Source organism: Nicotiana attenuata, chromosome 5 (genome assembly GCF_001879085.1).
Source record: "Nicotiana attenuata strain UT chromosome 5, NIATTr2, whole genome shotgun sequence".
Classification (NCBI taxonomy): domain Eukaryota; kingdom Viridiplantae; phylum Streptophyta; class Magnoliopsida; order Solanales; family Solanaceae; genus Nicotiana; species Nicotiana attenuata.
Window position 1 is genome coordinate 22,473,879 of NC_031993.1, and position 13,013 is coordinate 22,486,891.

Genomic DNA, 13,013 nt, shown 5'->3' on the forward strand with positions numbered 1-13,013 from the left:
TTTATGCTTTATGCATTTTTGGGTCTGAGGCTGGAGTTATGTATAGGTATACTTGATCCTGAGGCCGCAGTTTGTGCACATAGATATTGGGCCCGAGGCCGCAATTAACTTATTCAAATAAACAGGTGGTTCATCATTCAGAAGAGGGAGTATTCATATCCTTACTTCCTTTATTCAGTTCAGTTATCAGTTATCATTTAAGTTATTAGTTATCAATCCGTTTCAGTTACAGCAGTTATCATTTCAGTTATCAGATATTAGTTATCAGTTATCAATTCAGTTTCAGTTTTAGTTTCAGCATTTACAGTTCTTTCTTTTAGTTGCTTTACATACCAGTGCAATTCAAACGTACTGACGTCCCTTTTCCCCGGGACCTGCATCTCGTGATGCAGGTAATGATTTACAGGTTAACGATTCAGAGTGCTAGGATTCTCGTACCAGCTATTTGGTGAGCCCAGTTCTTTCGAGGCATTATCATTACTTTAAAGTCTTTCAATATTTACAGACAGTCAGTATTTTCAGTACTTCATTAGAGGTTTTATAGACAAGAGTAACAGTTAGACATAGTCACATGCTTTTCATGTAAGCAATGTTGGCTACAAATATACTTCAGACTTATGTTAGTGTTTCCGCACATTGATTTATATCATTTAGACTTTCAGTATATCAGCATGTGTTAGTTTATCTTCCGCATTCAGCATGTTATTATATCATATATTGATTCAGCCAGCCAGTTGATTTGCTCGGTCATATGTAGTCAGGCACTGAGTGCCGTGGTACGTCCAGGCCCAAGTTCGGGGTATGACAAGATGATTTCAAAAATGCCAAATTTTTTCGTTTGTATTAGTCGTACAATATTGGAAACCCTAAAATTTTCTGTAACCCTCTATCTTACTTATAGCAACAAGCGGTTAAGTGGCAATGAAAACCACATTGTTAATGTTGGCAAGAGGTTTTAGTCTGTGAATTGACTTTTTTGGAACTCACCCCCTAATTTTCCAAAAAATTGAACTAATCATTGAGAAATAGGGGGGGGGGGAGGGGGTTATTTTGTTTGTTTCCTTTTCCTCTATTGGGAGAGGTGGACTTTTCTCTGTTTCCCTTCCTCGTTTGTTACCTCTACTTCTAACTATGTTAGCATGTGAAGTTTCAGTATGTTGTATTTCTATGGACTCCATTTCATTATTACTAGAGGGTTTGGTATCTATAGAGTTTTCAGTGTTACCTCGATTTTTTATTTTCTTTCTGTTTCTGCTTCTCCCTCTTGTGCTAGGTGACATCTCTCTTTGTTGAGACTGTTTTGGATCTCCAGGATTGCTATGAATACATTTTTATTCAGAGAGTTCTATCATAGAAGCTTGCTCGCTACCTTCTTCCACATCACAATTACTGTGTTGCTTGTGATCACAGTAAAGTTCCACAACCAAATTTAGTCCTTCTTGGTTTTTGACTTCTGTTGGTAGACTGGAAGATTGATCACTCGCTGTCAAAGGTTCCCTAGTGTCATGTACTTTTATGTCTATCGCATTTTTAGTGCCTTTATTTTTTGGTCATCCTCTGTGTTACTGACATAAGCATGATCAAAATGACTCTCCTTAATTTTAAAATCAGTCGAAATTTTTTCAAGCTCTATTTCTTGAGAAATAACTATTCCCTGAGAGCCCCTACAACCGAGAGTGTGATGGTGATCACTATCATTCCTTTGTTATTTTCGCTTCCTGATTACTCCATGAGACAGTGCCGGTTTAAAGACAACTTTGTTCTTTTTTTGGGCATCTTTCTTGTATTGCTCGTCTTTTTCTTTTTGTTCATAGTTCTTTCAGCAAGTCTTTTTCTTTTTGTTCTTAGTTCTTTCAGCAGTTCTTGGTGGCTCTTCTATGCTGTTAACTTCTGCTGATCGAGTATCCCATTGTCACTTTAAGCGTCTGTCACATGTTCTTATTTTTCCTCCACATTTTTTTATCTGCTTTGCTCGTTCTGTTTCTGTTGAGTAGTCATAGAGTGCTTAACATATTGGATATTGGCTTCAATTGTTGTTAAAGGCTCGTCAATCCCAAAAATTGCTCCAGTTGGCTTGTATATACCTTTGGGGGGGGGGGGTCACTATTCCCCCTAATTCTTTTGCTTTGGTCTTCATTATTGATTTAAGCCTCTCTACCTCTATATTAATCCTGTTTTGAGGCTTGCGTATCTTTATTTTTTTATTGCACAAAATTTTCAATCTAATTGTTATCCATCTTATTCTTCTCATCTGCCTCTTTCTTTCCCTCTAGTTTCTTTTTCTCCAAAATTCTACAGTTCATAATGGAATGTCCTAATTTCCTATATTGTTAACAATACATGGGTATGTTTTAGTACTCAATTTTCTGTTCAAATCATTTGAAAGGTGAGTTATCATCTTCATTTCCTACCCAAACACTTGTTACCAAAGGTCTTAGAAGATCAATTTCAACCCGTACCTTGGCCATGCTTGGTCTTGTCATGCCCTTAGTAGAAACATCAAGCTCTACAGGTGTACCAACTTCTGCAACTATCTGTTTGGCATAGTACCGATTGTGCATGCGAAAGAGAAAACTTGGGAGAAGTGCACACACGGTAAGTCCTCTTCAGACTTGAAATCAGGAGTCTACTTTTGTAGCCAAATTTGATGACCTTCAATCTCTATTACCCTTTTGTACATAATTACATTGAAGTCCACATCGTTCATGAAGCTCATAAAGACATTAACATTATCATAGACACCAATCTTGACTGAGCCTTTTAAAGAGATTTTTTTTAGAGAATCGAGATCTAATCACATCAATTTGGGACAGATTTTAAGAAATCTTCCGACAATAGTTCTTCTACATTGAGATTCCTTAACCCCATAATAGTCTTTGGATCTAAAAATAACAGCAGGCATACCGTTATGGATTGTCCTTCTTGCCTTCACCGCTTCTTGCTCTTGATGATTTGGGGTCGTAGTAGAGCCCATTGCATCAGTAAGAATGGTAGAATACAAGATTTTTTTCCCATAGATTTCGTGGATATCCATATTAGATCCGGAAGGAGCTTCCTTTTGAGCCATAGGACGCGCCTGAGGGAAGCCATCCGGCAACCCCATATGGTGGAGCGTGGGTTACAAACGCAGATTTGGTAAAGCGAGCCCTTGAGAGTATTTTTCTAGAGAGATAAATATTAGAACATTGTTTGTTATTTGCAAGGGTGGTTGCTAGAGCGACTATGTTGTATGGGGTGGAGTTCTAGCCAGTCAAGACATCTCATTCAGAAGATGAAAGTAGCGGAAATGAGGATACTGAGATGGATGTGTGAGCATACTAGGAGAGATATAATTAGGAATGAAGATATTCAGGACAAAGTGGGAGTGGCTCCCGTGGAAGATAAAGTGCAAGAAGCGATGTTGAGATGGTTTGGGCATGTGAAGAGGAGAGACACAGATTCCCCGGTGAGAAGGTGTGAGAGGATGGCTATGGTGGGGCATAGGATGGGTAGAGGTAGGTCAAAGAAGTATTAGGGAGAGGTTATTAGGCAAGACACAACACATTTTCCGATTGCCGATGTCATGACCTTGATATGAGGGAATGGAGAGCGAGGATTAAGGTAGTAGGTTAGTGAATAGGGCTTAAGTTATACATGTTATAGTAGTGTATTCTCGTATTCCTTACCATGAAATTTTTAGCACTGACTGTTGTTTCTTTTGCTTTGGTTATTTTTTTTTTTGACTATCACTACTGTTTCTCTTTACATGGATCCTTTATTTATATGCTTTTCTTGAGCCGAAGATCTATTGGAAACAACCTCTCTGCATTCACAAGGCAGGAATAAGGTCTGTGTACGCATTACCCTCCCCAGACCTCACCTATGAGATCACACTGGATTTGTTGTTATTGTTGTAATTACAATGTGGAGAATTAAACCCTTACCAATAAGGTGAATGTTGAAGTAGTCACCTATCTGAACTATTAAAATTCTCCATAGTCTTTGATAGTTCCCTGGATTAAATTTATGGAAAAAAGAATTCATCCAATTAGATTAACATGGACATAATTTAAAGAGTCGCCTAAAAGGGCCATAAGGCCCCCTCCCTCTTCTTCTCGTTAAAATAGCACGGTATAGCTAGTTTTCGGATTGGTCATTCAAAAATAGCTAGCATTTACCAAGTCAATAAAAAATAGCCACTATTTTGCTACAGCAGAGACAGGTCCGGCATAATATACTGGAGTTCGGTGCCTGTGTATGAACTCCAGCATATTATGCTGGACCGGTATACTTTGCTGGCTTCAGTATAATATACTGGAGACTGGAGCACCGGTGCTCCAAACTCCAGTATATTATGCTGGACCGGTATACTTGCTGGAACTCCAGTATATTATGCTGGAGTTCTAGTGTACTTATGCTGGAACTCCAGCATAATATACTGGAATATTTTTCGGGTTTTGAACAGTGTTTTCGCTCAGATTTTTCTTTTCATGAAAAATGGCTAAATTTCGATTACTTTTAAAATTGGGCTATTTTTGAACGACCAGTTGTAAATCTGGCTATATTTGAATTTCACCCCTCCTTCTCTCGTGAAAGCCCAAAGTTTTGAAGGGTAAAATAATGATTTCACCAAAAGCAGCCAAAGTCCCACCTGTGACACACTCTCCACTTCGGCATTTTCAAAGCTGCCCAACGGCCATGCCTTAGTTTTCATCGAAACCCAACTAAGGCATACACACGCGTACATATATAGCCCTAAAAATTTCCTTTCATTCTCTTGTCAAGCTTCGATCTTTTCACCAGTGCTTCATCTCACAGGTCAGTTTTCTTGAAAAACTTATACTGTGATTCAAATGCTGTTGTTCAAATGTTGTGCATTGATCAAATGTTGGATCACCCATTTGGTGGTTTCACAGTTTTGAACTTGAAATTGCATACCCATTTTGCATTTGATTGGATTTAGTGTGTAAAACTACAGTCTTGTTTGGCTCTGTGCACTATTGTCCTCCAGGATCTTGAAAAATGTTGCTAAAATCACTTGTCAAAAAAAAAAAAAAAACTTTTATAGCCTTAGAAATAATGACAGAGAGTTTGACAAGAAAATATTTGCTAGATTTCATATAAGGCTACTTTTTAGCCTTAGAAAGATTGCAGTAGTCTGTTTTCTTACTTATTAATTGATGTATGGAAGTTCAAGTCGAGGAATAATATTCAATGAATTACTTGGTGCTACATTACATAGCATAAAGGAGACACTAGCTCATGGTTTGATTCCTTTGAAAAGGTTTAGTTCAGTTTTCTTTTGTTAATAATTCTTTTAAAAGAGAGTAGTGCTCGTTTGGGACAAACTGGTGTTAGCTCTAGCTCGGTTCTAGTCTGCATCGACATTGTCTTGTAAGGATTTGGTATATAAACTCCAAAATTGGATAAATGAGGAGGGTTGCAGTGGGTTGATTGACGGCTAGCATAATTGTAACTAATATTTTAGCAAGCTTTAACTATTTTGAAATTGAGGAGTAGTTCATTGATTGATACTCGGCTGTTTAGTTGTACTAATGAATTATTGGTGCAATATCTATCAGGTGTTAGACTCTTCATTCTTCTGGTCAAGTGAATATCTGGAAATGGCTACAAATGCAACCCTTAGCCTGCAAATTGCAGCAGTCAAACAATGCGCTTCTGCTTCTCCCTGTTTGTCGAAGTTGAGCAGTGTTAGTTTTGGTTTTGAAAGTAAAAGCAGATCTTGTACAGAGCTCAGAAGTTCATCTTACGTTTCACCAGCAAAGCTGAGTCAAAGCTTTAAGTCTGTTTCCGTAAAATATGAGAGGATGGTTCCAAAAGCAATGTCTGGAGCAAGTGATAAAGCGCCTGCTTCAGGGTTGCCTATCGATTTAAGAGGTCGCACTAAAGTCTACTTGAATTTTTGTATTGGATTTTGGAGTCCAGATGCCAGATTGTTTATAGTTTTTTTCTCATAATCACAGGTAAGAGGGCATTTATTGCTGGTATAGCAGATGATAATGGGTATGGATGGGCAATTGCAAAGGCACTTGCAGCTGCAGGCGCTGAAATTCTTGTTGGTACATGGGTGCCTGTAAGTAAATCTATGAATTTTTGTATACATTCACACTTACCCTACAGCATGCCCAGGATATAATCTTTCGTGATAAATTTATTTAGGCACTGAATATCTTCGAGACAAGTCTACGACGTGGAAAATTTGATGAATCGCGAGTGTAAGGATGGAGCATTTCTGTTTTTCTATACTGTACTCTTCATTCCTTTCATCTACTGATTGATGCTGCAATATTGTGTAATAGGTTGCCAGATGGTTCATTGATGGAAATTGCTAAAGTCTACCCATTGGATGCAGTTTATGACAGTCCTGAAGATGTTCCTGAGGATGTAAGATTAGCTTTTCTCTTTATCCTTCTCAATTAGTTACAGAAAAACAGTGTAAGTCTAATTATCTAGTTGAAATTGGTATCATTCAGGTGAAAGCAAACAAACGCTATGCAGGATGCTCAAATTGGACAGTTAAGGTATCATGTTTGACATTTTTCAAATTGTTTCTCATATTTGTCAGCTGGATATGGCCCCCCTACCTGCTCATCTTGAAGAAAGCTTTCGGTAACTGAAGTCATTATTGTACAATTATGACGTTGTACATGGTTTTCTTTTTTCTCTTTTCATAGGGCCTATGACTTTATACATGGTTTAAAATTGAACTCCACATAATATTGGTTTGATACTTTTAAGAGATTTGACATGGTTTCGAGAAGCTAGATTTCCATTAATCCGGCCTGTATATGTCCAAAGACTTTTTTTGTTTTCTAATCAAAAGACTTTGTTTACTAAGTACTTTTAGTTTATACTTTGTGCATTATTAATGATTCTTGTTATGAGCTACCTATCTATATTAGATCATCCTGTTCTTCCTCTAGCGTGTGCTATCTCTAGTTGTATCTTGAATAGATCAAAGCTCATCTCCATTTTGGAGTTAAAAATACTCTAGTGGATGCAGCAAGATGGTATTATTTTATATGCTGCAGAATTATATCAAGGCAGGAAGATAACATGATCAAGTAACTGTGCAATTGGTGTTTTATTGTAGGAAGCTGTTGAATCTGTGAAACAAGATTTTGGCACAATTGATATCCTTGTGCATTCACTTGCAAATGGTCCAGAGGTACACTACTCACCATTCTCTGCTAAAGTTCTTATTGGAACTTTTATGGTATCTGAAAGTGTATATGTAGGTTAGCAAACCTCTGCTGGAGACATCAAGAAAAGGCTACCTTGCAGCAGTATCTGCCTCAAGTTATTCTTTTGTTTCTCTCCTGAGGCATTTTCTTCCAATAATAAATCCAGGTAAAGCTCCACGAGCTTGTTTCAGCTAAATCTATATGGCAAAAGTAGTTCATCATGTGCTTTTCCACCAAATAGACCTTTTCCTTTTAGAACTTTGAGATATTTTTTACCTTGTAGGCGGTGCCTCAATCTCTCTGACATACATTGCTTCTGAAAGGATTATTCCTGGGTATGATTCCCCTTACCTCCTGAAACACAATCTTCCTTATTTGCTTATCGTTTAAAATGACTTGTCGTCACTGAATTTAATAGATATGGAGGCGGTATGAGTTCGGCAAAAGCTGCTTTGGAGAGTGACACAAAAGTAAGTTCTCTGCTACATATTTTTTCCTAATAATTTGAACTTTATTCCCTTTAGCTTCAAATGCGAGCATCGCTTAAGAGTAGTGTTCTCTTGCTGAAGGTCCTGGCCTTTGAAGCTGGAAGGAAAAATAAAGTCAGAGTCAACACAATATCTGCAGGTACGGTGCACAAGGTAGTATTAAATGTAATGTGCTTATACTGATCCAAATGGTACTCTGAATTTCATTGTTAGAAGTTTATAGCCGCGTATGCTCAGGCTTTAATATATTGATATTAGAACTTGTGTCAGCATGTTTTAAGTTTTAGTTCCTTCTTTAACATTGAACTTACGCCGTTGCAATGCATTGTGTGGTTATATAACCAGCCTTACTTGCTAGATATTAAAAATGAACCTACACTTCAAAATTTCTGCCCAGAACTGTACTTTGACTACAAGAACTTGCTCAAACAGCTTAAATGTAGATAGAACAGGAAAGGTAAAGGATTCTGAGAGGATAAAAGGGATTATTTTGGAAAGGTTGATGGCATATTCGAGCACTCACATCAAATTTTTTATATTAAGGCTCTTTCTCAAGTGCTTTATACTCATAATTGAATGTTTCCTTTCCAGGTCCATTGGGAAGTCGTGCCGCAAAAGCTATTGGATTCATCGATATGATGATAAATTACTCATTGGAGAACGCCCCATTGCAAAAAGAATTATATGCAGGTGATTCATATTCTATTCTTTATTTAATTTTTATATTTGCAAATCCTCAAAACAATCTCATATCTTGGTAGTATTTCTTTTCCATTAAGATCCCCCAAAAGTTTTCCGTCATGCCTCCACTGGGGTGAATAATATCTGTTTTTCTTTATGAAATTTGTTATTCATCTTGATGACATAACAATCAAGGTGTACGCAAGCTGGAGTTGCTCCCTCTATCCCAGTTTATGTGTCATACTTTCCTTTTTAGGCTATCCCAGAAAGAATGTCATGTATCTTTATTAAAAATAATTTAACTTTAAACTTCCTACTTTACTTTTAATAAGATGATTAATGGCCATACAAATATCTATGACTCGCTCTAGACCACAACTTTCAAAAGTTTTCCGTTCTTTCTTAAACTCAGTGCTGAGTCAAACACCGCCACATTAATTGGGACGGAGGGAGTAAAAAATATAGATATTTTATCTTACTGTTGGCACTGCTGTTTGCTTGAGTACTAAAACTGAAAATGAATGTAACAGAGGAGGTCGGAAATGCTGCTGCTTTTTTGGTGTCTCCTTTAGCTTCAGCGATCACTGGTGCAACCATTTATGTTGACAATGGTCTCAACGCAATGGGGGTTGGAGTTGATAGTCCAGCTTTTGAAGGTCTTGACATTCCAAAAGACAATAAGAGCTAGAGGGTGGAGGCAACGCTCACTATGTTTTGGTGATCTGGGAGAAAATTTTGATTATTGGAATAATTGTTTAGCCTCTCCTTTTGTTGTCATTTTTCTTGGTATCATAGATCCATTTCATTTTGATGAGTGGATAATTTGCTTTGCATATTCGATGGTTACATCGCATGTTGTAACAAATGGAACTTCATTCTCGGCACATTATAAATGAGCCTCTCATTGATCAAGTCTTTATGCCAGACTAGAACTGACTTGTTGATTATGAAATTCCTTTCGTAGATCCAACAATAGACAAAAAACTTTGGGTGATTTTTTTTTATCTACCAAGTTTTGGTGGACAAGCGTTATTTAATACATGTGTTCGGTGAGAGATAGTAGGAAATAAGAAATAATAATGGTAAGAATAATTCAAACTGTCTTAGTTTGACTCAAACACCAATAGTAGTGTAGAGTTGCGATCACATTATTTGTATGCTGTTTTGAAGCATATAGTCATGATTCCACTAGTCTTAATTTAACTCAACATGAACACTGAAATTAGGGTTCCAATAATTGTAATAGTTGGAAAGTGTGGGATTATTACTACTGAGATTATTACTGGGTTGTTATTGTTGAAAAGTGTGGTGTCTAACAGGACGGCCCGGTAGGTGTTAGGGGGATGGGGGTAGTGGGTCGTGTGACGTGATGGAACAACCATTTTGGGGAGAAATTCAAAAATAGCCAGATTTACCACTGGTCGTTGAAAAATAACCAAGTTTCAAAAGTCATCGAAATTTAGCCACTTTAAATCTGAGCGAAAACACTGTTCAAAATCCGAAAAAATACGCCCGCAAATTTTACGGGAGTTCCAGCATAAGTATGCTTGAACTCCCGTAAATTTTACGGGAGTTCCAGGATAACTATGCTGGAACTCCCGCAAATTTTACGGGAGTTCAAGCATAATTATGCTGGATTTCCCGCAAATTTTACGGGAGTTCCAGCAAGTATAATTGTCCAGTATAATATACTGGAGTTTGGAGCACTGGTGCTCCAGTCTCCCGCAAATTTTACAGGAGTTAGCAAAGTATACCGGTCCAGCATAATATGCTGGAGTTCGTACACAAATGCACCAGAACTCCCGTATATTATACTGGACCGGTCCCTGTTGCAGCAAAATAGTGGCTATTTTTCATTGACTTGATAAACGCTGGCTATTTTTCATTGACCAGTGTGAAAACTGGCTATACCATAATATTTTAACACCATTTTGTCCCGGTGTCCCGGCCCGGTATTGGTCCGGTATCTCTCCATATATTTTTTTAAACAAATTAGAGTTGTAGACAATAAAATTGCGTCAAGAAAAATAATCGAGACCGAAAATATTGCAATAATTGTAGTATTTGATTTCAAACAATTTGAGCGTTACAATCTTTATGATTCCTCTGATTCTTCTTTTCTAATATAAATTAGAGGGCTTTTGAGCTTGATCTTGAATTTATGCTTGTTTCCACAAACGATGATCTTGAATTCAACTAGCACGAACATTGATTTGAACTCGTACTCTTTGAACCTTGATTTGTTCATCATTCTTGAGCTTGAACCTGATTGCTTGAAGCTCGAAGCTCGTAGAGAAATTTGTGGCGTTTGACCCATGAGCTCTCTCTTGCTTCTTGCTATGACTTCTGGTATGAAGACCCCTATTTATAGTTGTGGAAGAGAGACCCCTATTTATAGTTGTGGAAGAGAAGAGTTGTGACGAGAACAAAAATTTTCCGACCAATCATATTGAAGTGTGACAAAGCCGCATTTGATTCGCCAGAACATGTCACTTGCATATGTGGCACGATTTCATTGGCCTTTTAATTTGACTTGACATGCCTTGTCATTTTGATACGTGTCATTATCCCATTGGCTCCTCCATTTGACTTGCGTGCCATGTTATTTGACACGTAACACCAAACTGGGCCTCTAGAAAGATGGCATCTTGGGTCTAATAAAATGGGTTCACCACGTGACACCGCAAGTTTTTCCTGGGAAAAAAACAACCTTTCCGGGTTCTTTTGTTTAACATTGCAATCTCCACCTGTAACATATCCAAAAAAAGGTTAGTTGCTCATAAGATTTCCGCAACAAAAGGAAGATGTATATGTTGTTCGGTGCAAATAAGTAATTAAGAAATTGATATTATTGACGAAGAAAACCACTGTTCTTCTCCACTCGTTTTCTACCTTAAAAGGCTCCCAATCCATCAATTAATCCATCTACAACATCATATAAACTTAAAATAAATTTTATACAACTAATTATATAATATACAACTTATTTATAACTTATCAACAACTTTCATACATACTAAAAATAAAATTCATACAACTAAATATACACTATACACTTATTTACAACTTTCATACATTACTTCTACACAGTTAAATACAACTACAATATCATACAACTTGAATACAAATTTTCTATAATTTTACTATAATTTTTCTACAATTTTACTACAACTTTCCTACAATTTCGTAAGTAAAATGTACGTCATGTTGTCGTCTTCTTCTTCTTCTTCTTCTTCTTCTTCTTCTTCTTCTTCTTCTTCTTCTTCTTCTTCTTCTTCTTCGAGTTTCAATATGAAATTCAACCAAAATCAAGTCTATTCTTCACCAAAACACCCTCAAAATTGAGATATAAACTCCAAACTGTACTCCTAATTGTTTGCCACAACACCCAATTCAAACAAATAATGGTTTTTGAAAACCCAAATTCGAATTCAAAGCTTCAAAGCTTTTTAATGGCTGTCAATGGTGGAATTGCTGCTGTCTTTTCCTTTGCTTTACATTACTGGAATTAGTGATTGAGAGATAGAGAGAGACGTAGAGAGAATTCTCAATTGTTTACACCCAATTCAAACAAATAATATTTTTTAAAAACCCAAATTCGAATTCAAAGCTTTAAAGCTTTTTAATGGTAGTCAATGGTAGAATTGTTGCTCTCTTTTCCTTTGCTCTACATTACTGGAGTTAGGGATTGAGAGAGAGAGAGAGAGAGAGAGAGAGAGAGAGAGAGAGAGAGAGAGAGAGAGAGAGAGAGAGAGAGAGAGCATGAGGGAGAGAGAATAAGGATGAGAAATAATTGATTCCTAATATAAAGGGATACTCATTTAATTCCTAAAGTGTATATAATTCATAAATTTGTATATAGGAGGTAAATAAATTGAAACTTAAGTAGGGAGGGTAATAAAGTTTCCAATAGTGTATAGGTATGTAAAAATCCCTTTTCGTATGAATTTAAATTCAATAAAATTTTAATTGCCTACAATAGTTGTTGGCCGACGGCTAATCTTTGGAAAATAGTCGTTGGGAATGGTAAAAAAATGGCTAGTTTAGCCCCCCAACCCCCAAAAACACCCCTCACCCCCCAAACTTTTCTATTAATCTTCAAGTTTATTAAATTACACCTTAGCCCTACTTTTAACTATAAATACCCTCCCTCCTTTATTATTTCTTACAATTCTCTAGTTCAATCATTCTCTCTCTCTTTATCATTCTATCTCCATCATTCTCTCTATTTTCCCACAATCATCTAAGTTTCAAGTACTTAGGCAAATATTTGGAGCAAGTTCAAGCTGCTAAACTAATTCTTCAAGTATTTAGAGCAAGTATTTGGGAAAATTCTTCAAGTTTTAATATTTATTTATAATGCACTCCTTCCATCTCTTAATTTTCGTGTTTAATTTCATGTCTATTTTTTATATTTAAATTATGGCTCCTACAAAGGTATTAGGCATACCCAACATTTTTTTTAAAAGTAACAAATGTTCTAGTTCTAGTAGTAATCCTAATCCTTTTGCTAAAACTAGAAAATGCATAGATGATTGTACTCTTGTTGATGAAACTTCCTTTAGCCTATCCCCTAACTTTTATTATATTATTTCAGAGGAGCCACTAGATAATGAAACTTTAGAAAGACAATTTGGCAATGATTTGGTATTAAATATTA

The 13,013-nt window shown here is 36.6% G+C and overlaps 1 protein-coding gene across 2 annotated transcripts; it reads left to right on the plus strand.

Moving 5' to 3' along the window:
* LOC109225480 (enoyl-[acyl-carrier-protein] reductase [NADH] 2, chloroplastic-like) lies at positions 4,629 to 9,318 on the plus strand. 2 transcript variants are annotated; one of them, XM_019390150.1, is made up of 13 exons: positions 4,629 to 4,797; positions 5,562 to 5,877; positions 5,964 to 6,073; positions 6,160 to 6,215; positions 6,300 to 6,384; positions 6,474 to 6,521; positions 7,094 to 7,168; positions 7,239 to 7,350; positions 7,468 to 7,519; positions 7,603 to 7,654; positions 7,754 to 7,811; positions 8,264 to 8,362; positions 8,884 to 9,041. In XM_019390150.1, exons 2-13 carry the CDS (start codon positions 5,604 to 5,606, stop codon positions 9,039 to 9,041), a joined length of 1,179 nt encoding a protein of 392 aa, XP_019245695.1. In that variant the 5' UTR covers positions 4,629 to 4,797; positions 5,562 to 5,603. The 2 variants fall into 2 exon arrangements, with proteins under 2 accessions (XP_019245695.1, XP_019245696.1); XM_019390151.1 differs by lacking the exon at positions 4,629 to 4,797 and having other exon boundaries at positions 5,575 to 5,877; positions 8,884 to 9,318.